General features: G+C 34.6%; 1 protein-coding gene across 1 annotated transcript; it reads right to left on the bottom strand.

Moving 5' to 3' along the window:
- Positions 1 to 895: 895 nt before the first annotated feature.
- On the bottom strand, positions 896 to 12092 carry LOC112034943 (uncharacterized). The gene is made up of 7 exons (XM_024067770.2): positions 11474 to 12092; positions 8681 to 8755; positions 8080 to 8596; positions 5594 to 5979; positions 2724 to 2950; positions 2475 to 2619; positions 896 to 1461 (listed from the first exon to the last, which is right to left on the bottom strand). The coding sequence occupies exons 1-7, from the start codon at positions 11966 to 11968 to the stop codon at positions 1333 to 1335; spliced, it is 1974 nt and encodes a 657-aa protein (XP_023923538.1). The 5' UTR covers positions 11969 to 12092; the 3' UTR covers positions 896 to 1332.
- Positions 12093 to 26901: the final 14809 nt, after the last annotated feature.

The raw sequence follows: 26901 nt of genomic DNA, 5'->3' as shown, positions 1-26901 counted from the left end.
TGACAGTACAACTCTAGTACCCGCTTCATATGTTGTGAATTGGGAGAATCAAATGATTTTTGATAATAACTGATTGGACAAGACTTAAGTACAATACTCAGATATTATTCCTTAAGTTTTCCTCTTAAAATTTTGCTATGTGAATTTTTTCTTATGGAATGAAAGTGTATTTTTTAGTTAAATAGTCATATGGCTGAATCTTAAGGAACAACATAACTTCAATATCTTCTTCATTTTGTTTGTCTCTTAAGGCCACTAATTAATGGTAATTTCAGCGTTGCCTTTGTGTATCCCTTCCATGGGGAAAATGTGAGTATTCTTGTCACTCCCTTGCAAAGCAGCCATGTTACATGGGATCTTTGTCCCCACATTCTCTTTTCTTTGCTAAGCAAATCAGATACTCTTCACTTGTTCATGCCCTTACCCTCTTATTGAACCCGCTTCTGCTTGCTTAAGGAGGTTTTTTTCTTTTTGGCCAAATCATTCCTGACCCAGCCAACTGATTTTTGTTCCATCTATTTAGTCGTGTTTTACAGTTCTTCAACTTTTGAACCACCACAAACATAAAGGGTACTTAAGACTTCATGCCCCCCAGCTCCTTCAACTGTTGTTTCACAACTTGTGTAAGGCAACCTCCACGATTCCATCAAGATAACGAAAACAAACCTCCAAATTGCAATCTACATCAAAATCTTTGGGCAGATTTTCATACTCAACGTCATTTTTCTAATTAGAATGTCAAAAAAATTCTATGCCTAATGGTAAACCATGAAAATTGCACCGGCGAACAATGTTGATCATAATGCTGAATACTAATGCTAGTTTTGGAACATTATTTGCCAAAAATTAGGCTAATTTTCTACCAACTCTACTCTACTCTCCCTCAATCCAAACGGGCACTCAATGTTGTAGTTTTATTGTTCATCTCTTATTTCTTGGAACACTACCAAGCACACCTCCAAAACGGAAAGAGAATGCTTAGTACATGAAAGAACACTCTATCTACAGTCTGCATCCAGCTTAAAATTAGAAAGAAGTTACTACTTACAATCAACAAAACCAAAAAGAAGAGAACGTAGTCCCAAAGAGCCAAAGCAAACTGAAAAACATATACTTTAGAGCACTATGACAAAACTGCAAGGACAGCATCCTTTAATTCAATCATGAATAAGATGGGTGGCAATTAATTTCCTCACAGTAGAAGTACCTTCCGCTGGGATTGTATATAAATCACCACGAGGCTCAATATGTTAGGTCCTATTGCACAGCTATTATTACCAAATGTCCGGTTTGCTCCTTCAAATAGGCTGTGCCAGACGGTTGTGTTCACAACTACCCCACTGTGTGCTGTTTGCAACCCTTGGGTCCAAAATGCTGAGCGCTACGCCTCACAATCTGTTTGCATAAATAGCAATAATGATTTTGGCACGCCCAGCAGAACATATGATTGTTATTGTCAACCTGTTGGTGCATGCCAAGAAAAGGTGAAAACAAAGGATATATTAGTCTAGCGTGACTCTAAATTTCAAATGAAAATAATATTATCTTCAAAATGACTGTCAATAGAACAAGTTACCATCTAAAATTGTTTTATTTAGGAGGGGAATTTTTTTATATTTAAATTTTAGTCAGTATTTATCAATAATTTAACTGAAGTAGATCCTCTTTATGTTAGGTTTAACTTACATATCATAGACATTGCTCTAGGCCCTGGTGAGATCAACTCAAGCTTGACAGGGACGTGGCCAGTTGTTTGATTTTCAGTAATATAAATAAATTCAAGTATTTTCTTCATATTGGGATACACAGCTGACACATCTAGAATAATATGGCTTTCTATTTCCTTTTTCCCTTCATTCTTTTTTAAATTTTATTATCTTTCTTAAATATTAAAGGTCGGGACATCATTTCAAGCAAGGTTAATAACTACCTTAATGCAAACAATAAATTTTTTTTTTTTTTTTTTGATTGTTCACAAATTTTAATGCAAACAATAAATTTTTTTTTTTTTTTGATTGTTCACAAATAAAAGAAACATGTTATCATAAGAGGATTTCAATTCAATAAAATTGTCATTTGGAATCTCAGGCCCTAAGCCAACAAAGAGAAGAAGATGAAGAAAAACACACAGTTTTTGCAGCATCAAAACTTAAATCCCATGGTTTTTTAAATATCAGCTGATATGAACAATCTTTTAGTCTTGTTATTCAGGGTTTGATGTAATCTTCATCAATTTGATTGCTTTAGTGAGGCTTTTCTTCTCTAGAAATACTAAGATTTTTGAGTTTATATTTCATTTATAACACATTTATTAGTGTATTTGACAATACCAGCCATGAGATGTACCAAGACAAATTCGGATACTGGAAAATTGTTTAAATCAGACAAATGCAAAAAGAACAGTGACTGCATAAAGAAGCAACTTTGATAGAATTATCCCATCACATATGAACTTTCAGAGACTGATTCTTCACCTTGGCATTGAATTGACGACAATTAGGGCATGGTAAACCATGTTGAGCATGCTCAGCTTGAATCTGACCCAACACTTGGCGAGGATTTATGCGCTCTACCCACTCCCGAATAACTTCTTGTGGGAACAGATCGCACCTCCCATCCCTTGAATGAGTAAAAGTTATAAGTCCATATAAAGACAATAAATACAAATATATATACAACACAAGCATAATTAATCAATTTTAAACAAGTTGTAAATTACATACTTGAAATGATCATATCCATCAATCGCCTGGTTACACTGGTAGCAGAAATACTGCCCACAGTTCTCACACACCATCTTGTTGCAACCTTCAGTTTTGGAAATTGCCATCTTACAAGACGGGCATTGCTTAGCATCACTGAGTATTTTCTTGACGCTAAGGATTTCATTTATCATTTCACGTTCTTTACGCTTTTGATCCTCCTTTAGTTGGGATGAAGTTTGGCGCTCCTGCAGGCAAAAATAAAGACATTGACTTCTTAGTAATCTGGCAAGTTTTCTATATTAAGAGGAAGTTTCCTGAAAAACAAGGACAAGCTGGAGAATAAACATGAAGGTAATTATTAAAAAAAACCATCAAAGCTCAAACTAACAGAAGACATAATTATGAATAGAGTGGATTTGCAAAATATCTTCTTTTCTTTTTCTTTTTTTTTTTTTTTAAAATAAGAATGATTAAATAAGAATGATATATATATGCAAAAAGGCTGCTCTATGCATGAAAAGCACAGAGCAAACCAACAATTACAAGAAAAGGAAAAAGAGAAAAGAAACAGAAACAACAACAGCAAATTAGTTACAAAAGAGAAGAGATCTACGAAATGAACTCTAATAATTGATTGATCCATGAGATTTTTGGGCAATGGGATTAATCACACTAGACTATGGAAGGATGTTAAATTGTCACTCTCTAGTATCTAGCTATCTTGTCAGGCCTTAAACTAACAGGTAGAATACAATCTATATAAACGTTTGTTTCCTTAACTTCCAATGTAAATGATTGTTATGAGTATAAGAAAGTTTTATAGTAGAGGATCAGTTATTGAAGTACAAATGACATTTAGAAATTTGCTGCTTTAAACAGATGAGAAGGTTGTACCCAAGGAGAATGACATTTGGTCACAAACTTAAGAGGTTGAAAATTATAATTAGCATAAGAAGAATCATGTTTTGGAGCCACTTCAGCAATCAAAAACATTTAGTCAACATGTTCACAAAATTAGCATAGCTGAAATAATAGTGTCAAGATAAATAAGTGGGAATACATGGAGAGATAGGGTATTAGGATATTGTGGGTGGATGATAATCGGCCCAAACCGAGTATCGGGCCGATTTCCCAGGAACTAATGGCCCAATGTGCAACCTATGAGAGGCCCCAAGCAGGCCCACCACGTGAGCAACCATGCTGGGGGCCCACCAGTTTGCATTACCCCTCCTGAGGAGGGATAATGGTGCCGAGGAGATATGATGCCTTGGGAGAGTCCGCCATCTGAGCATGGATCTCAACACATGGCACAAGTTACAAAGGAATGATCACAGTGATGGTAGCAGGAGGGCCCACCTCCTGGTAACAGATTTGATATGCTGGAACAGTAGACCAGACTCAAGGAACCACCCCGATTCTGCAAGCAGTGGGACCCATGCAAAGGTGGAAGATTCCCATCATTACTGACCCACTAACTGGAGAATATAAAGAGTATAAAATTTAAAGAGAGAGGGGTTGAACATTTTTGGGTGAGAGAAACAGGAGAGAAAGGGAGTATAAAACAGGGTTTTTGGGTAAGGGAAAAACCTAGTAGAAACCGTCTTGGGGTACCTCGGCCATCAGAGAACCTCCTTATATGGCCTAATAAACAGTCCTAAATAGTCTTAGGGAAGTATCTGCCTATCAACCATTAGACCAATCCTTTCTGGGACCTCACATTTTGAGCTATATTCCCAGTTACCCACAAATTAATTGTGGTTCTAGCCCAGGATCAGTTTTTCTTTAGGCCTGGTCCCCCACATATATGAAATGAAGAAATTCATTTTGAAGATAGGGATGACTCCTATTGATGAAAATATCAAGTAGAGTTACTTAGGATTTGTTTGGTTATGTCAAAGAAGAGTGAATGATGCAACAAGGAGAAATAGTGATTTGATTCAAGTAAAGGAAATGAAGGAGGAAGAGGAAAACCTAAAATAACATTGGTAGAAGTAGTAAAAAGGATATGTTACTCAAGGAGATGACAAAGAGTATGAATTTGGATTGGATAGACTGACCTCAATTACACTATTGAGGATCTATAGTGAATCCAAAATTTCTGACTAACGGTTTTGTTGTTATAGTTATTATTGTTGTTGTATGGTAAGGGAGAGGCCATTAAAACAATTATCTGGTGAAGTCCCTCAGAACATGGGATGAGATTTAGAAGGAAGAATGATGAGCAATCAAATCCCAGTTTGGACCTTCTCTATGAGTATGCCATTGAGAGAGTGCAAGCAAGAGATAAGCATTTGGATCATTTGACTCAAATTTGCTGCAAGTTATCCTATCACATAACTTGAAAGTCACGCTTCACAGATGCACTTGCATCCCCTAAAAAAATAATAATAATCAACATGGTTACAGTAAAACTCTCTAGAATATTATTCAATTAGAGAAATTATAAGGAGTACATGTATGCATATTCTTTACTTATTTTGACCAGGGGAGAAGTGGGGGAAATTAAATCATGCTGCCTGAATTATATATTCTAGGTATTAGTAGATCCTCTCCTAAAGGCTCAAGTGAAAGCGCCATCTCCTTACCAAACTCAAAAGTTAAACAAGCAAGGGACTGCAAGAAAATCTGCATCCAAGCTTAGCTAGCCATAAGCAGAGCCTAATTTATGATATATATATATATATATAATTGGGAAAATATTACTTCTTCTATATGTTTAGGATTCAGCTGATTCATTATCGCTGCATATCACCAGCCTCATACAAGGCATAAGACCATAATTCCACTAAAAGTATCTCACTCCGAAGAAAATGATAAGCATGCCCCATAACACAGAGCAGCCAAAAAAGCTGCAATAAAGAAAGGCCAGGATGAACTGCAAAATTTACCTGCAAAATACGAAGCTTCATTTCTGGTGACATACATGCTATGCCTACATGGCGTCGCTCCCTACAAAGTGTACAAAAGCTAAAGAAGCACTTTGAGCATTGAGCATGCTGGTCCTCATCTTCTATGCTGGGTGTTTCACATCTTGGGCAATAGGCAACATCAGTCATTGACTCGAGCGTTTTTTGTAACATTAAGGACTCCCAATGTTCGTACTCCTCGTCACCAAGCACTCGTTTCAATAGAGGGGGTGGGACCATACCCCCACATTTTGCATCAGGACAGTGAAGTTTGCTTATGGTACCTTCCTTGATATGCATCTCAGAAAAAGTCTTCATGCATTTCCAACAGAAGAAATGTTGACATGGCAGCCTGATGAACTCAGTACCTGGGAATACAAATTTACAAATGAAAAATAGTATAGCAAGAAGTTTGGCTTTTTAATTAATGAAAAACTTACAAATGGAGGACAGAAATAACAAGTGTTAACACCCATGCAGATATGGATAAAAAAAGACATTAGTCCAGAGAAGAAGTCAATGTGATTAAGAAACTCTATCCTGGAAGCTACAAAATAAAAGTGGACAATGGGAATGTAGCTATGCCTAGATCACTGCAGGATGTACACTAATGTCTTATAATAAAAAGCGCTTATATGATTTGCATTTAAATGAACATAAGCACCACCCTGAGAATTTGGAAATTGTGCAGTTGGAAAGAAGACGATGCAAGTCCATTACCTAACATGAAGAAAAAATAAATACAATATAAAGAAAGGGAATTGCATAAGTGATGAACAACTATGTTTGGATTAGGCTTACACATAATAAACCTATCAGGAGGTAGTAAACATAATTAAAGTGATAAACTATCAAGTTCTTGTCAGTCCAATCAAAACAAGGCACTATATCAACATTGGTGGGGTCTACTTTTCAGCTTCAACTATGGGAAAATCACCCACTAGCATATGAAAAAGTTTATGAAAAAGAAGGCTGGGTTTGTTTCAATGTAAAATATTTTCAGGAAAATAATTTTTTTTTTCCTGTGTTTGATTGCATTCCTGAAAATTCTCCAAAAAGTATTGTCAATTGTTTGGCCCATATGAAAATTTTTAAAAGAAAAAAAAATTGAACACAAAATTTACCATACCAACAGTTTAATCCCACAAATCTTCAATACCAACAAATCCACAATACCGAAATACAATGTGGTTACACAAAATATATCTAAAATCATCTTAAAAAAAAAAAAAAAAAAAAAAATCCTTGCGGAGTAATGGAGCTTGATTTGAGAGTCCCAGCAGGCAGCATCTGAGAGTCCCAATCAAGCCATGGGTTCGTCCTTGGAGCAAGGGAGCTTGATTGGCATTAGCTAGAGAGAGAGAGAGAGCAGTGAGTTTGTTATCAGTCACAAAGGGTCACTGCCGGTTGCAGTGGTGGTTGGGGTAGATGGGTGACTCAAGGTGAGTTGGGTTTGGGGAGAGGGGTATGGTCTGTGTGAGAGACATAAAAAAATTTATGTCTCTTGAGGGCTTAAACCATTTTAGCCTCATGAGGCAAAATTACCGAGGCAAGATTATTTTCAGGTTAACCAACATTTTCAGCCACATCAAACACCTGAAATTGGTGAAAATAATTTACGTCGAAACCAACACTGGCGAAGAGTATTTATAACTTATATGACATTCTCTAGAAGGGGTATATCTTTTGAACTCTTAAATGTCATCCTTTTATTTTATTTTACTTTTTAAGTTTTTATGCATTTATTTATGCTTTTAAGCTGATGAGAGTCTGCCTTTTTTTTCTTTTTTGGGTGTATGTGTTTTCTCTTTATCAATTCATTGGTGCTTGGGTACTTACACACCTCTAGCACAAATTCTCGTAATGCTTAAATGCACACACCTAGGCAACAGATATTAAGGAGCTGAAAAGATCTATCATACTAGTTTCTTCTCTTAATAGATAAATACAACTCATGCACTCATATGGGATTAAACTTGTTATTGTTAGAAATATATAGTTAAATGATTAAATTTACCATATCCCAATAGCTTAAGCTTTTGGGACAATCGGTAGTTTAACATAGTATTAGAGCATGAGACCCTGAGTTCGATCATTCTTTCCTCCGCTCTACCTCTCATTTAAATTCTCATGTGTTAGGCCTCACCTATTAAAAGTTAGTTTCGGCCCACACGTGAGGGGGAGTGTTAGAAATATATAGTTAAATGATTAAATTTACTATATCCCAATAGTTTAAGCTTTTGGGACAATCCGTAGTTTAACAGTTATGTCCACCTCTGATTTATGGGGTGAGGAGATGCCAATTGGTCCAACATCATTGATAATTTTCAAAGTTAGAAGCTCAAGTGTTCCCTAAGAAGCTTAAAATGAACTACATGGAGGACAATTCACCAAATTTCCCAAGGCAGAAATGTATTTTGAAAACTTAGATTCGATAAAATGCATGTCAAGCAAAGGTAGAGAGTTACCAGCATAATCCATAAAACAGATACAGCATTCATGCAAGTTCTTCTGAAAGTTCTCATGTTGTCTCTCATCATTGTAACTTTTCATTAAAGGAACATCAACATCAAGGGAAACAATTCCAGAAAATGCACGCCTATCCCCTGCTTGCCTTATGCCATAAGGACCAAGAAAAATTTCTTTATCAAACCCAAGATGAGAAAGAGAAAAACAGTGTAGCCATTCCACCCACTGGTATATGACTTCCTGTCCTGGCTGTTCCATCCATATAGAGTCCAGCTTGGAGCAGAGATTAGAAATCCTACTGGAATCCAACCACTTAACAGATATTGTAAAATAAGGCGGTAGTTGGCTTGGGTATGATTTAGGTAACAAACAAGTCAATATAATTGGTGGAAGATATTGGACTTTGAAAGAGTATGAGAAATCATCTGAACTGTCATTTTCAGTCTTAAGATCACCAGATAAATTTAGCTTTGCAGTCATAGCAATTTCACCAGGTGCTTCAATGTGTATATGAATCTGCAAAATAATAAACAGGTGTCAACTATTCATTTATTTACAGATATTGAAGTTAGTTGTTAAGTTATTGGGTTTTTGCAAAACCTGAAAACATCTTAAGCCTTTGTGTCTTTCAAGGATGAAAACATTGTCCCCATAAATGGATTCCATAGCAAGTAACTGCAAAAGAAAAACTCAAGGATGATAAAGGGAAGGAAAATCAGTACTCTTAAAGTTCCTAGCTTGTAAAGCCATGATTCTCCTACCCCATAGGAATGGTTTAAATTTTAGAATTTTTTTTTTCAGACCTTCATATTCATTCTACTCGCCAAAAAAATCTAAAAAATTGGCATTTCGAAAATTTCAACCATCTCTCAAACAACAAATTTATCAAATTCAACAAAATTCCAAGTAAAAGGTTTATATGTCAAGTTGTACACCAATTCCAACCATATTTAATTAGGAAGTTATAAATAAATTTCAAATAATTGATAATAAATGGAAAAACTAATAAAATATTCCATAATATTTGCGTGAATGGAATCCCTAAACTAGGTTTCAATAAGTAATAAACAATTTTTTTTTAAATAAATATTCTACCTAGTACAGGGGGCAATCATTTGGTAGCTTGAGGGCTTAGTTAAGCTATCAAACTCAAACAGGATCATTAAAACCTAAAAACCTTTATCCTTTTTGTCTGCTGCATTGTGTTTATATAATTTCACCCATTTAGGATTTACCTTCTTTAATGGCCTCAGGAGTTTCACGCAGCACCTCAACCAGCTCTCCCTAAGCTTCTACTTACTAAAGAATAAAGATTTAATTTTCTAAAATGATACTAATTTCCTTTTTCTATTTATGGGTTCACCATTGTATACTTCACAAATACTAGGGATGCACCTCTTTTTGTGCTTTTTTTGATAGGTAGATAGTGGGGGAGGTGGGGTTCAAACTATAGACATAGGGCATCACAAAGGATGTCATTACTGCTGGCTATGACTAGAACCCACCCATGGATTTCACTACTCAGCATCTCATATAAGACTCTTATATTTTCCAAAGCATAATCCATTTCAGCCACAAGCTCTTATCTGAAAAGAACTTCTATTTCTCATTAAGAAATGAATGCAAAGATAAGAAGATTTTCCTAGAGAGACCAAGAAAATCAGATTTTCTGCACTGGTACATTAGGTCTAAAATAATTTTAACTCACACTTTTTTCCAATGTAGTGAATACATGTTCTTGTAATATTTGAATTTACCCCTAATTCTCATTAATAAGGAAAATCAGTTGAACATGTACCAGTTGACCTAGTATATATATGAGCAATTCATCAAGGGCAGAGAAAAGTTTATTTAGAGTATGCTCACTTTAAATAGGAACTCCAAATTATAGCCAATGCCCAACAGGCCAAAAGAGTTCTGCTTACTGAAAAACTTGCCTAATCATCAGCTTAGTCTGAAGCAAATATGCACTTCAAGCTAGGCCCAATAAACCCGGGGCACATTCATCCATCAATTATCAAGACTGTAATCTATACATTATTTTTTTCCCAATTGATAAATTTCTATTTTTGAAACATTATATGATTATATGCGACTGAGCCTTACTTGAAAGAAGCATCCAACGAAATTAACAGAACAATTTTTTCTTCAAGTACTTTACTAGTGGAAATCACTAGCCAAGATCCTTATACTCCATCCTTGTCACACATTCATGCACAAACACAACCATGAAAGTAATTAAAAGGCAGAATGAGGCAGCAACATGAAGTATACATGTCATGAGATCCAAAATCTGAAATATGTTGAATTAATGTATTGTAGGGTTGGAAGTTTATCACTTCTTGAAGCCAACATATTTGGCAAAGGCAAAAGAAAATAGAAACCATCAAAGGCCTATTTAAAGTCTAGGATAACTTGGGGTTCTATCCACCTCATTCTCCATATGACTTACTTTTAAGCAAGGAATTGTTGCAGTGTCAAACTATCACAGGTTCAACATCTCAAAGTCTAGAGCAAGTTCTCTTTAGCAGGAATATCGCTGAACCTGAGTGCAATCAACACTAACTACTTAATATAATCTATTTCTACAAGCATCCAGAAAACCTAAGCAAAGAAATACATAAATGAGCCTCTTCCAAGTTGATGCAGCTCTACTTATTTGAACCCACTTTCCACCGATTGTTCTCAAGCCTGGCTTAGTCTTTACACATGAACTTAGTTACAAGAATATTATTTTCCTTGATGATTAGACTCTACCTCAATATCTATCATGTGAAATTCTTCCTTACTTTATGCGTCTAGCAAAAAAGCATTGTTGGCTCATTTCACAGCCAATGTGATGAAATTTATTTCATTACACCACCGCTTGTATTAGATTATCATTATTATTATTATTTTGTTCCCTACTCTAAAATTTTTGAATTTGAAACATAGATTCAGAATTCAATCTTGATGTCAATCCATTTGCCTTTAGCTTTTAGCTTTTATATATAGCTTTTTAAAAGTTAAAACCTCACTTTTTCTCTCTTTTCTCAAAGTACAAGTATACTTTCAAGAAAAAGCAATTAGCAAAAAGCTAAATAATTTGATGCCAAACGCGCATCACACTCATCAAATATAAATCCTTGATCATTTTACCTTCGTAAAAGGTAGTTTAAAAACCAAAGTGATTGCATTATGTAACACTATTCATTGTACTTCCAACAAATAGTTCATTAATACCTATAATTTTCCAGACAATACCACTGACCAAGAACTAAGCTATGCATTTTTATAATCCCGTGAAAACACCATCTCATTAAGCTTATTTTACTTTAGCCAGGCAGCCACTTTATCGTGCATATATGTTATCAAATATTAATCATATCATTGAAATTAAAAATAATAATTTACCTCATCCTCCTGCAGCTGATCATTGATCCTCAGCTGCTGCTCCGACAATTCGGGCTCCTGCACGCCCAACTGCAGCTCTTCCCATCTACTTAAAACACCATCCACACCCTCACTTGACTCAGACACTTCAGTTCTATCTTCTTCTTCTTTCTCTTCCTCTTTCTCGTTGACTTTCTCGGCAATACTCAAAGACCCCAGCTGAGAATCCAAAGAATTCAGTGAACCCACCTCAGATTTGTTCACAGACATTGGTTTGGGTCGACGGGCACGCCGATTCTTAGACACCCTCCCGGAATTCTGACGCGTTCCTATTGTGGGAACACTGGCGATGGTGGGTGCAGTTGCAGTTGCACTTGAATCATCAGAAGGAGGACTACAAGGCGGTGAGAGGTGGTGGTGATCGGTGAGAGGCTTGACGGTCCATACCTCTTCATCAATTTGAAGAGGCCGGCGGTGGCGATGGTGCTGCCCTCTTCTGCCGCTCCTATTATTCATTGCGATTTTTTGTTAAACCAACGTAACGTACCGATTAAAAAAAACATAATGGTGTTTTATTCATGTAATTGTCTGTTTATATGAAACTCAAAACACCTGACAATGTTAGAGTTTCTGTTGTATTTAACCAAAAAAGAAGAAGAGCTTTGACCGACTCGGACTCGGACTCGGACACGGGCCATTGGAAAGAGAGATGATCTGGCAATCTTTTTTTTTTTTTTTTGACACGATGATCTGGCAATCCTACGCTAACAGAACTACAGAAGCTCTTCTCTTTTTTTTTTCTTTTTTCTTTTTTTGGGTTAAATCCAACAGAAACTCTAATATTGTCAGGTGTTTTGAGTTTCATATAAACAGATCATTTAAGAAAATTTGTTTGTTTGTAAGGTAGACAAGACAACAAATTATGTTTTCTTAAAATCAAACAGTACAAACAAATTTTGATAGAGGGAAGCTCTTCCCTCGGACTCGGATTTAACCAAACAATATTAGAACTGCTTTCCCTCTCCCAAATTTGTTTGAGAAAAGAAGGAGGAAGCTGCATTGAATGAGAGAGTTAAAGAAGAAGAAGGAGATGGGAGTGAGTTTGAAATAGAGAGAGTTTGATCGAGGGTTTTGTTAGGGTGGAGTTTGCGTTTGAGAGATAGTGTTGAGAGAGTAGGAAGAAAAATTTAACTACGTATGGGTAGGGTTTTTTGTTTGCGGTTGATTTCTACATTTAGGCTCCTCTTGTAATAGGGGTTTAATAAGAATCGAGTTTGTGATTTGTATTTGGTGGAAATTTTATTTATTTATTATTTATATAAGTATTACTGACGTAGAAAATTGTGGAAGTTTCAAAAGATTCGATTATATATATAATATAATATATATATATATAGAGAGAGAGAGAGAGAGAGAGAGAGAGAGAGAGAGAGAGTCATTAAGTGTGATTTGTGCTTTGGGAGCAAATTGAATATTTTTGAAAAAGTTTATATAGTACCTAGTATCCAAGTCTTAAACGTAATTTTTGTATTTTACGAGTATTCAATAATGAGTTTTAAAACATGAACTATTTAAAAAAAAAAAATGAACTTGTTAGTTTGTAGTCACAAATTTATTATGGTTATATATGCTATGTATAAAATGTAATTTAATAGAGTAATAAATGCACATTAACTTATGTCCTTATAACACTCATTAGCAAAAATTGAAAAATAAATTTAATTTGATTTTTTATAAAAAAATTTTAAAAATTACTAAGGATTAAATTCAATTCAGACCTAGTGTAAAAGGTCTTGTTTGCACCATCCAATATAATAATGTTCTATGTCAGGCTTTTATACTTGGAAAAATAAAGCATAACACACACAACAATCACATCCTCATAAATAGGCAAAATTTGTTGAATAGTACCATTTTAGAAATTTTTTTGGTGAATAGCATGTGACTAAAGTTAATTAGTTAAGTAGACTGTTTTTCGAACTCAAGTTTGAGTTAGAACTCGAATTTAACAAACTCGAGTCCCAAAAACAGTCTACTTAACTAATTAACTTTCCTAAATTTTTTCTAAACGCATGCTATTTGGCAAATTTTGCCCTCATAAATACCTAACATAAAATAAAATAAAAAACTCGAAACCCAAATCAAAGAAAATTAAAACTCAATCTCCACATGTGCCTAGTTGCCAAAATCATCACGGACGAGTGCATCACCACCTCCATCGCTGCTCTTAATGTTAGCTTGAAGAAACAAAATCCATATGGTCCGCCATTGTTACCAGTGTAAGACAGTTTCTTCTTTCTTCATAATAGTAACGGAAGAACTGTCGCCAACACAAGATTGTTGGTGGTTGTTTTATCATCAACGTGACTTGGTATTTTTCATAATAAATAATGGAAGAATTAGTATTTTCATAATGATACTTGTTTTTCATGGTGCCTCTTCTCGTTAATGCTATTATTGTCCACCGGTGATGATGGTAAATTGGTAACACATGGATATTGTTTGATGAAATAACAGGAACGGAGGCAACAAAGGTGGCAGCACACTCGGAGGTGACGACTTTGGTGATTGGGCTTTGACGAAGATTGAATTTTGATTTTGATTTTATTTTATTTTATGATTTTGGGTTTTAAAATTTTGTTATATTATGTATTTAGGAGGGTGTGATTGTGTTTGTCATGAATGCTCTGTTTTAATTCCATGTGCAAAAGTTTGATGTGTCACATGACTAGAAAGTGCAAACAAGGCCTTTTACATGAGAGTAATTCTACGGTACCAAAAAAAAAAGGGTACAAATGTACCGTACCCACTAGTAAGTAACCTGTTACATTATGTTACTTTTTTCTCACATTTGACGGTTTCATCTTTACATTGTGCAGTTCTAACATCATATGTGACGGTTCTTTTCTTACATTCGGTGGTTCCCTTACTTTTTTCTCACATTTGACGGTTCCATCTTCACATTGTGTAGTTCCAACATCACATGTGACAATTTTTTTCTCACATTTGGTAGTTCCCTTACTTTTTTTTCTCACATTTAACAGTTCCATCATCATATTGTGTGGTTCCAACATCATATATGACAATTCTTTTGTCACACTGGGTAGTTCCCTTACTTTTTTCTCACACTTGATGGTTTCATCCTCACATTGTGCAGTTCTAATATCAAATGTGATAATTATTTTCTCACATTTGGCGATTCCCTTACTTTTTTCTCTCATTTGGCGGTTCTATCCTTACATTATGCAATTCCAACATCACATGTGACAGTTCTTTTCTCACATTTGGTGGTTCCCTTACTTTTTTTTTTCTCACATTTGACAGTTACAACCTCATATTGTACGATTTTAACATCACATATGACAGTTCTTTTGTCACATTGGGTGGTCCCTTTATCTTTTTCTCACACTTGACGGTTTCATCCTCACATTGTGCGGTTCCAACATCACATATGACAGTTCTTTTGTCATATTGGGTTGTTCCCTTACTTTTTTCTCACACTTGACGGTTCCATCCTCACATTGTGCAGTTCCAACATCACATGTGGCAGTTCTTTTCTCACATTTGGTAATTTCCTTACTTTTTTTCTCACATTTGATAGTTCTATCATCACATTGTGCAGTTTTAACATCACATGTGTCAGTTCTTTTGTCACATTTGGTGGTTTCATTACTTTTTTTCTTACATTTAACGGTTTTATCTTCACATTGTGTGGTTCCAACATCACATATGACAGTTCTTTTGTCATATTGGGTGGTTTCTTTCCTTTTTTTACACAATTGACGATTCTATCCTCACATCGTGCAGTTCTAACATCATATGTGACAATTATTTTTTCACGTTAGGTAGTTCCTTTACTTTTGCCTCACACTTGATGGTTCCATTCTCACATTGTGCAGTTCCAACATCACATGTGACAGTTTTTTCTCACATTTGGTGGTTTCTTTTCTCTTTTTTTTTCACATTTGACGATTTCATCCTCATATTGTGCGGTTTCAACATCACATATGACAGTTCTTTTGTCACATTGGATGGTCCTCTTACCTTTTTCTCATACTTAACGATTCTATCCTCATATTGTGTAGTTCCAACATCACATATGACAGTTCTTTTCTCACATTTGGTGGTTCCCTTATTTTTTTTCCTCACATTTGACGGTTCCATCCTCATATTGTGCAGTTCCAACATCACATGTGTCAGTTCTTTTGTCACATTTAGTGGTTCCATTATTTTTTTCTCACATTTAACGGTTCCATCCTCACATTGTGCGGTTCCAACATCACGTATGACAGTTCTTTTGTCACATTGGGTGGTCCCCTTATTTTTTTCTCACACTTGAGAGTTCTATTCTCACATTGTGTAGTTCTAACATCACATGTGACAATTCTTTTCTTACGTTGGGTGGTTCCTTTACTTTTGCCTCACACTTGATGGTTCCATCCTCACATTGTGCAGTTCTAATATTACATTTGACAGTTTTTTTCTCATACTTGGATGTTCCTTTACTTTTTTTTTAACATTTGACAGTTCTATCCTCACATTGTGCAGTTCTAACATCAAATGTGACAATTCTTTTCTCACATTTAGTAGTTCCCTTACTTTTTTTCTCATATTTGATGATTCCATCCTCATATTATGCAGTTCTAATATCACATGTGTCAGTTCTTTTATCACATTTGGTGGTTCCCTTATTTTTTTCTCACATTTGAAGGTTTCATCCTCACATTGTGCAGTTCTAACATCACATGTGACAGTTCTTTTCTCACGTTGGGTAATTCCCTTACTTTTTTCTCATATTTAATGGTTCCATCCTCACATTTGACAGTTCTTTTGTCATAGAAAGTGATTTCTTTAATTTTTTTTCTCAAATTTGATAGTTCCATTGTTATACTAAGCAGTATCAACATCGCATCTGTTCTATTTTGGTTACAAGTGACAGTTCTTTTGTTACATGTGACAGTTCTTTTGTCACATGTGATAGTTCTTTTCTCACATTTGGTGGTTCTCTTAATTTTTTCTCACATTTGACGGTTCCATCCTCACATTGTGCAGTTCCAATATCACACGTGACAGTTCTTTTATCACATTTAATAGTTCTCTTACTTTTTTTCTCACATTTGACAGTTTCATCCTCATATGTGCAGTTCAAATATCACATGTGACAGTTATTTTCTCACATTTGGTGGTTCCCTTACTTTTTTTCTCACATTTGATGGTTTCATTGTCATGTTAAATAGTACCAACATCGCATCTGATTTATTTTTATCACATTCAGTAGTACCCTATTTTTTTATTCTCAAATTGACATTTCCATTATTACATTGGGTAGTACCCACATTACTTCTGACAGTACTTTTGTCACATTCAGTGGTACCCTATTTTTTTCCTTACAATTGACGTTACAGTAAGCAATACCAATATCACATCTAACCATAATTTTACATTTAGGCTTATCACTGAGGTCACTTTTTTACTTACTAATAACCGCTCATCACAATAGTAATTTTTTTAAAGTTGTTAAAAAATTTAGATCTAAAATTGAAAAAAAAAAAAAAATCAGCTTGAATTATCTTGGTTTCTTCCACAAATATTTGAATATACCAATTAATTTCCTACGTATCTCCCTTAGTAGCTTCCATCACATTCAGGGGCATACATCCCTATAAAATAACATAGTTGAAGTCATTTTCTTGATGTTTATATTTTTATTATTTATATAAGATGGTGAACCAAAAATTAGATTATCTCCAATTTGTCCATAGTGTCGTTCAAGACCAGAAAGGTCATCCAAGTGCAAGAAGGTTGTCCAGCATAGAGCCACCTAGACAACTGCCAAACACTTATAAATTTTCAAAGTAAATCTATATCCAAAAACTTATGATTCAGACCACGTTCTACTATTTTAAAGTAGGAGCAAAATTCTTATTCATCGCTTTAACTTCCCACTAAGTTCTTAACTTCTGATGGCAGTTATAGAAATTAAGTCTGAACCTTCTAACTTCCATCCACGTTGAGGAAGTTACTAAACAAGTAACCACTCCTAAGCTCACTATAAAATAACTTAGCCATATGAAATCAAAGTAAGTTTTTCACCACTTATAGAGTTGGAATTCCTGATTTCAAGAGAGAAAACTAACTTAAGTATCGGAGGGTTTTTGGCCAGTTTACCCCAGTCACCTTTGATCATGCGCTTCTTTCTTTTCAGGCCTTCCAAGCAATCTCAAGCTCATTGAAACCCGAAGCATTCAGCCTACTGATTTCCTATGCATCATCAATATGTACTATAAAACCGAAGATGTATAACCTTATGTGCTCTCTAATTGTTCTTATGCAACATTTGCAACTTAATCACAATTGTGTGTTTATTGTGGTGTCTTAGGTTGGAAATAGGGTGACTATACAATTAGCAAGTTATGCAAAAAATCCAATACAAAGATTGTTGACAATTTTAAAATTTTCAATAAACACTTGAATTGAAACTACAGATCTAGTATGAAATAGTCATCAATCAAGGCTACTACACGAAGTTTTATATTTTTTAGGCATTTTCATTAGATCCATGTGTGCAGAAGTGTTAAATGACGGTGTCTGACACGAGTATAACCACCCCAACTAAAGTGTCTATGCAGTTTTGTTTCATAAAATTATTATTATATTTAGACCCATCTAAAACAAAATAAACATCCCAAAAAATTTCCACAATAACAAAAATTACCAATAGAAAAGCTAAAAACAATTAAGCGCAATTGACCGATTTTACCAAAAACGAACAACCCAGTCATTTTTTAAAAAATTATCAAAATAATTTTGTCATTGAGAGTTTAGCATATCGACCATAATGATAAGTGTGAGCCTTATTTGAGTCAGCAGAGCCTCCACTAGCTAAGTCTGAGAGAGCCCTAATAGCAATGAAATGTTTTCGTTGTTGAAGACTTATCGGTGCCACAAAGCACTTATCTCTCTCTCTCTCTCTCTCTCTCTCTGGGTTTTGCAAAATTTATACAAACTCGTCATTCTAAAGCCATTTAGTATTTGTTCCTATAAAATATTGGGAGGTGTAATTTAAACATAATTGGCTATTAAAAGGTCAATTTTCATCTCTATACTTTGTTCGAATCAGCATGGTGGCAAGTCGGTATTTTTTTGCCGAACAACTCTGGTTCGAATCCTTCATGCCTGCAATTTTATTTTTTCGAATTTTCAATTTTCGATCCATAAGCTGAAAAGCCCACAAGATCCTACACCCAAAAAAACCCTAGTTCATCCCAAGCTAGTATATTATAGGAGTTTTTTGAACTTAGAAAATTAGTTTTTCTTGGCGCTAGAAAAAGGTGTCCATTAGTTTTGTTATCTCAATCAACAAATTTGAGAGATCAATAACTCACTATCCATGCAGCTCATCTTGTCTGATATTGTTGAGAGCTTAATAACCAAACAATATAGTGGACCCATCGAACTATCTCATTCTCCATCAACTATTCTTATCTTAATTTGTTACACGTGGTATCAAGAGCTTTATGACTTGGCAATATTTTATATTTCCACTTGAAACCATGATTCCATGTGCATGCTAACTTGACTGTTGCTAGTCAAAAATTTTGAATGAAGATATTTGTGCTACTTGGGAGAAGAAATATTGCAAAAATTAATTAAGACAAATATGGCATTATCGCAACCAATTTGTCGTGGAAGAAATATTGAGCCAATTAATGAAGACTAGTTTTTCATGGAAGGTACATTCTTTTGTCATAGGCCTTTCATTTTACTAGTCTAGAATCTAGATATGGAGAAGATATTTGTGTAACTTGAAAGAAGAAATCTTATACCAATTAATCTTGAAAAAAAGGGTACCATCTAATTTAATTGGAGGGTTAACCAAAGACCAGCCGGGGTTGTAAATTTTTGTATGGACAAATGGAGGAAAGGTAAGACTGTCTCAATAAGAGTTGAGGGCTAAGGCGATAATCTAAGTGAGTTATTTTTGTATATTTATATATTAAATAAATAATATTTATTTAACTTTTTATATTATCAATCTTTTTAATTTAAAATCTATTCCTCTTGCATTTTTAGAAGTAAAATTGTTAATTAAAATTTTGTTTTCAAGTTTGCTAACATCTTCTTTAGAATTGATAATATGAAAATTTCTTTTTTATATTTCCTTGTACATAATTTATTTTATGTATGGTTTTATTAATTTTAAATTTGAAAAATTTCAAATTTTATTTATATAGTAAAAAATAAATAAATTGTAGCAATACATGATTTTGGATTAGAATCTAGTGTGTGTGTATAAGTATATCAATTGGATTGTCTTTATTCATAGGACTTCTTTCAAAACTATAGTTCTTAAAAATAAATTTAAACTGTCGATATTAGATTAAATTTAAGGCAAAAATGCAAAACTAACCCTCTAACTTTCGCATTTTTTTCATTTCAGTCCTCTAACTTTCAATTTTATCAATTTAGTTCTCTGACTTTCAATTTTTGTCAATTCGGTACTCCATTAAACTTCAGTTAACTGCTGCCGTTAGACTCATTGAAACGACGCCGTTTTGCAAGTTTTTATTTTATTTTTATTTATTTTAATTCGGAATTAAAAGAAAATAAGAAAAATTTGACCCCAAAAAAAAAAAAACCATTAAGGGGAACAACGTCCCCTAAATCAAAACTGTAAAACATACTTCCAATAAATATATTACCAACAAGAATAGATTTTGTTTGATAATTTTTGTATACATGTGCTTAATAACATACATGCCGCAATCATATCTGAAATATGAAAATAGTTAAAACTTAAAAAACCTAGAGATTCACACAATAGTTATTTGTATGTGCAAATCTACAATTTAGTACATACCCATTATTTTGTATGGGATCCAACGGTGGTGATCATAATTTCTGACTTCTAGGCTTTTGGATGGTCTTACATGCGTAGATTGTTGCCTTTCTACTTTTGATTGCATCAATACCAACTCATTTTGTTTCACTGGTTTTTTTCTTTTCTGCTAATATGCAGCAAAAGTGTTTGTTTTCTTAGCCTCAAAGAAATGAACTCTCTTTCTATAACGAAAGATGTACAACTACAAAGCCATCATGCATGCATTATCTAGATTTTTATTCATAAAGTCAAGAGGGGAGAGAAACTATAACCAGTTCACTTTTTTTTTTTTTTTTAATTTTATTTTTACTTTAGCATTATGGAATATGAAATGTGTGCACTAATCACATCACATGAACACGTGCTAGAGAGAGAGAGAGAGGAGAGAGAGAGAGAGAGAAATGTGTTTTGATTTGGTTTGTCACCCTAAAACCTTAGCATTTGAATTGTAAGTACTAAGTACATAAGACAAACATGAGAGGAAAAAGACAATAATTCTAAACTTTACACATTCGTTAAAGATGTTCTATATAAAGAACCTGTGGGGTAAAACTAGGATGAAGTGAAAACAGATGCCATTACACAGCCAAATAATAATATATGTCGCTAAGATGAACCATGAAATTTATTAAGCCTTCAAGTTTTGCTCCAGACTGAAGATGATGTGATGTAATTTTTTGATTAAGCAAGTGTTGCAGGTAGTTGAGTTTTTAATTCAGAAAGGGGGATTGAGCCAATCATGATGGTTAGTTTTTTATTCGGTATCATCTTGATTCAGAGTACCTCACCTCATCTAGGAAAAACCAAAGCTAAAATAAACTCTCAATGAGAAATAATGTAACCTGATTTTTCACAGTAACTGGACTAAAAAAAGAAAAAAGAAAAATAGTTAGCTAATCCTAATTTGAAAGTAATCACTGGGTTGAACCTGAAACTATCTGTGCAGCGTCTGTTGTTGCTATTCAGAATTGGAGATGACCTTACCCTGTACTCTGTAATTGTTGTTGAGGTAAAGGTGTCAGAGTTGTTATATCTTTGTCGAACAAACAAGTGGGTTTTGGTTTTTGTCTCTTGCTACATTCTCTTTCTCTAGGTGTAGTGCTGCTCTACAACTTCTGCGGTAATGTACAAATGCTTTGGGAGCTGGGGGACCAACTATTTGTTACTCAAGTTGAGAGATCGCTTTGTTACTGACTAATTCCCAGTTGAATCCTTGCCTTTGGCACCAACTGGCTCTATGCAGAGCCACACTGCTAGAAAGTAGAAAGTAGAAACTAATGCTAAAAGAGGGACACAATTTTGATACAGGAGATGATCTAATTAGGAAGGCTGTTTTTATTACAACTTCAATTTATGGTGAACATCATCCAGATAAAATATCTGCTCCCGAAACTCTGAGCAAACTCACCAGGCTTCTTTCAAATTCTAAATTTTAGAGAAACCAACTCTAAAATTGGAAACCAACTCTAAAATATAGCACAAACCAATACTAAAATTGGTGTTCTTACTGCCAAGGTGGTTGAAAAAAAAAATAATATCCTAAGTCCATAGGTTCATAGTATCGTGTCCTCCCCACACTCCCAACCAAATCTAATCTTATCCCAACTTACGGATAAGGGTTCCCACATCTCACTAAAGTTTCACATCTCTCATCCCAAACTCAAAAGTTTAAAGATTTTTTTTTTTTTTTTTTTTTGAGAAACCAGTATGTGAGACAGACCGATGCTTTTATTAAAACATAAGAAAACTAATCAAACAGAACAAGGGGTATAATGTCCCCAGGTAAGTCTTCAATCAAACAGAGCAAGGGGGACTGTCAAGCCCTTCGGTGTAAATTTGTCAAATATATAAGACCCAAAACTCAAAAAAAACAATAATATCATAAACCCACAAAGTTTAGAGAAATAATATAAACCCATATCAATGTTAATTATATGCAAAGAGAGAACTTGAAGATTGTGGGTGGCGCCGCCGATTTAGAATGGAAGAGAAGAAGCGTTGCTGAGTCGTCCGGGAAGAGATGAAGCGCCACCGAGTTGGATTGGATATGAGTGCCCTGCTGATTTGAATATGGATTAGAAGAGAATAAGCTAGAGATCGGTGCCGACGAGTTGGATTGGATGAGAAGAAGCGCCTTCGATTTGAGGATGTGGGTGTGCCGGGCTCTGAGGGTTTTGTGGGTGCACCGTAGATGTGGTATCAACTGTTTGATTTGAGAGTTTTGTTTAGAGAGGCAAACAGAGCAGTGAGCAAACGAAGTAGAGAGGTAGAGAAGCAAACGTGAGACAAGAGAAAAGGTTGAAAAGCGTGAAGAATGTTTTAATTTTTTTGTTTATATATAAAAATTGTTTAATCGGTAACCAAAAACCTTTAAAATTACATCAATGGACAAGATCAAAACCATAGTAAATTAATGTCTTATGAACGGTTTTAGACCCCTTAAACCAACCAGATTAACCTAGTTAATTAGCTAAGTTGTTACTTTGTCAAATTATGCAATTCTAAGTTATCACAAACATACAATTATATCAAAAGTATAAAGCAGTAGAATAGAAAAAATACAAGATATGATCACCCAGGAAAACCAAACCGGTAAAAAACCTGGGGAGGATTTGACTTAGCTATCATCAAAGTAAACCTGAATCCACTATGAAAGAATTGAAATTCATACAAAAGGACTTACAAGCTCCCCGCTTGACTTCCTACTGCTACCCACCAGTAGAACTTACTGACACCCACGTGCAAACTCCGAATCCACGGACTCCTTCTTTCTTGGATTCTCCACAAGATACAAGCACCCACGCTTGTTATTCTTTAAGCTCCAATGGCAGCAACCGAGTTGATCATCAAGGTTTTGAAGTAATCTCTACCTAGAAAACCCTAAACTTTGTGTAAATGAAAACTCCTCTAGATCTCACAAGAGATTTACACAAAACAGAAAAGTATGAGTAACAATACAACATGAGCAACTCTAAAAACGTGGCTAGGGTTTTTCTTTATATACCTAGGGTAAAAACAGAAAACTCAATACGTTTAATGAGTTAAGGCTGAGCTGGAATATTCTGCAAAAAAACATTCTGCCCGAGATTCGATCGATCGAGCCAGGCCGAAATGCACCAATGCATCTGCAGCCTTTCGATTCCAACTTTGCATGAAAGACCCAACTTTGAGTAAGCCTAAACAAGACTTAAACATATTGTTTTGATCATGGTTTGCCAACATTACACATTAGAGTTCTAAATACATAAATTCCTAAATCTTTAAAACCTAACAGCTTAAATATAGGTGGGTATCGTACCCATTTTTTTTTTGGGTATGGTAGAATGACCCTTTACATGAAGTCCGGATTGAATTTAACAAAATATATATTTTTTATTATAAAATTTGATCATTTCTATAATTATTAATAACCATTTATATATGGTGATTGTCTTTGTATATGGAACTATGTATTTTACCATTGAAAGAAAATATGAGGTGATAAGATTGTAATGGAGGGTTTCAATATAGAATAAAATTTTAAACCAATTAAAAATATATCATAGATTAATGACATGTAAAAATTGCAAGACCTCCAAAATTCACATGTCACAAATTAGTGAATCACAACGACAGTAACCCATAAAATGCACAAGAAAGTTTAACAAAATATTATTTGTTGATCTTTTATTTTTTGTTTAAATATGAAATTTAATAATTATTCTAATTGTTAATAGACATTTATTATGATTTTTTATAATTAATATGCATTTATTATAATCATGTTTGTATATAGAACTTATTCTACCTTTAAAAAAATGATTTGGTAAGATTTTAATGATGGTTTGAAATATAGAATAGAATTTAAAATTAGTTAATATATATTGTAGGGACATTGAAATTTGTCCCCGAGGATTGCTCCACGAAATTCTCTTTACAATGACCCACACAAACAAGATTCAAATAAGCAACATGGAATATACACTCTACAATGGGAAATACAAACAGTGGATTTCATTGACCATTTGTGCTACCATCACTATTACAAAGGGTGATTCTAGGAAGCTTTTTATCTTGGCTCCCATGGTATTTCACTCAATATCTTTCACTCTCACTTTCTTTTTCTTCTCAGACTGATTTTTTTCCTCTCCCACTTCTTGGATCTCCTTAAACTTTTTTCCTTTCCTTCTCTTATAGCCTCAACCTTTGTTCTTATCCCTCCACCTATCTTGCTCATTTTCAGAGTCTCAATGATATTTTTCTTACTTTCTTAGTTTCCTCTCCTTCTTATCTTGAAATTCTGACTGCCTAGAGGTTGCATGTACTGTTTAGGCTGTCTTTTACACAATTAATGCGGCAAAGGTTAGGTAAGAACCCCTTCTTTTATGCAGAGGTAAAAGATCTTATTTCTCCTTGCGTATTCCAGAAGTTTCCCGTGATCACCAATGTCTCTTGGAGATCGTACATTGATTATCCGTGCTCCAAACAAGCTAGTGCGTTCCTTTTCCACAGGAATAGGTTGACCGTGGTATCCAACTCTGTCTTCAACATGATGACCCAACTTTCAACTCTTTCATGGACTGCCTCCTTCCAAGCTTTCCCCTCAACCCAAAGGCCAAGCCCAACTACTTTCTCGTGGCCCATTAACCTCCTAGGCTCTAGGTCTGAATAGAGACTATTCCACTCCCCACATATATATAATGAAGACAACATTTCATTATTCACTACATTTACAAAACTATACAAAATAGGCATCCTCATTCCTCAACCATATGGTTGACAATGGGTGGTAGAATTTCTTCCATTGAGTTCAAAAGTACTAGATTGGCCTATGGTAGTTAATGAAAAAGTATGTTTGTCATATCTTGCTTCCAAAAGGGTGAAAATAGCATATCTTAATATCAGAGCTAAATCCCTTGCTTCCTTTAAACAAGCGGCCCATGTTGGAAATAGCATCAAGTTGTTAATTTGATTTTTGATTTTTGATTTTTATTTATTTATTTATTTATGGGGGTTGATTTTCTAGGAGTGGAATGAAAGATTTTTTTTTTTTTTTTAATGAAGAAAAATATTCTCCTTAATATGGAATGAAAGCTCTTTATTGAAGAAGTAATCTATATTCCTTATCCAACAAAGAATAAAAGCGAAGCCTTATAGAAGGGTATTTTTGCAAAGGGTATGGTAGCTTATGAAGAGTAGTTTGAGTGTTTGTATGTTATTGTGTAAGTGTTGTGTTATTGGATTTATTGGGGTTTTGGGATTGTGAGTTTATGTTTGTGAGTGTTGTTTTTGTGAGGTTGTAAACTTGTAATCCATATTGTTGACAGTGGATTTTGGTTGGCATTTCTTGTGGATGTAGGCTTGGACTTAGATGGCCCACACTAAATATTGTTATCATATATGAATGTTTTATATTTTTGTTTGTGTGAATGAGCTTCTACTAGTACCAAATCACAATACCCTTAAAGCTCTTTGTAGTAGAGGACATTTTAAAAATATGATTTCAGTTTATTCCTTAAAAAAATACATGTTGAATGTCTAATTATACAAACTGAACTACTCGAACCATAGGTAGGCACCTGGGCTTCCTCACGATTCTATCCTTTAACACACCTTGATGCCATCGCAATTATGTCTAACCCTTCGAATCATGAATCAGAGCCCTAATTCCCATCAAACCCATGTGTGCAACAATAGTTCCATCAAAGTTCACCTTGAAACCTTGCTCTCTATTTGGTGTCCATCGACATATTTGGGTCATAGATTGGTTCTCATGTCTCTGAGTTTCTTACACATTCACCACCATGAAGGAACTAACTCATATGACCACCTCCATTATAGTTTATTGAACATCTTGATTGTCGATAAATTTCATTCTAATGCAACCACCATTCCATGCAATGATATAAAACTATAGCTCATAGCTGCCTCCCTCATGTCTCTGTGTTCCATTACATACTCAACAATTTCAATAAAATGAGAAAGTTATTTATGCCTTTTGAGGACAGAGACCTCCATAGCTTCCCAAACTTTGGCTTCGAAGGATTAAGATCATAGGAAGTGCAGTACTAATTCTACTGCCTCCATGTAAACTTCACACTCTAGTTGAGATCTAATCTTTCTCATGTACAAAGACTCATTTGAGGGTTGTATATCCAATATAAGCCACCACTTAATTGATGTTGCAACTTTTCAAAATCTACGCCATAATTGGGTTCTTTGATTCTTCAATGAGCTCTCCTCCTCTTTATTTCTCTGTATATCTTCCACTAGGAGATTGAAATCACTCTTTACAGAATAGATTCATGTCCGAATATGGGTCCATATAAGCACATCACGGGATCATCCTCTTCAAAGATGCATACATGTTATGAGTTTAGCTTCAAAAGGCAGAAAGATCATGTGGACCAACTAAGTGCTCTACCTCCTCCTTTTTGTATGATCAACTATTGGACCCATGCCTCCTTTGACAGGGATTTTTTTTTTTCAAAATAACACTAAAACTCAAATAATTTCGTTAGTTAGCATATTTTTAAAACTATTTAGCAAAATAACATCTTGAGTGTGAGAGACTCAATTTTGTTGTGCT

The sequence above is a fragment of the Quercus suber genome, unplaced genomic scaffold, assembly GCF_002906115.3.
Source record: "Quercus suber isolate HL8 unplaced genomic scaffold, Cork oak 2.0 scaffold_17, whole genome shotgun sequence".
Classification (NCBI taxonomy): Eukaryota; Viridiplantae; Streptophyta; class Magnoliopsida; order Fagales; family Fagaceae; genus Quercus; species Quercus suber.
This window is presented reverse-complemented; position numbering and strand designations above follow the sequence as displayed.

Coding starts and splice junctions, on each gene's coding strand:
- LOC112034943 (XM_024067770.2), bottom strand. CDS start 11,968: ATGAATAATAGGAGCGGCAGAAGAGGGCAGCACCATCGCCACCGCCGG. Junction 2,951..5,593: donor TGAAGCTTCGTATTTTGCAG/GTAAATTTTGCA, acceptor TTTTGCCTGCAG/GAGCGCCAAACTTCATCCCA. Junction 1,462..2,474: donor GTCGTCAATTCAATGCCAAG/GTGAAGAATCAG, acceptor ATGCACCAACAG/GTTGACAATAACAATCATAT.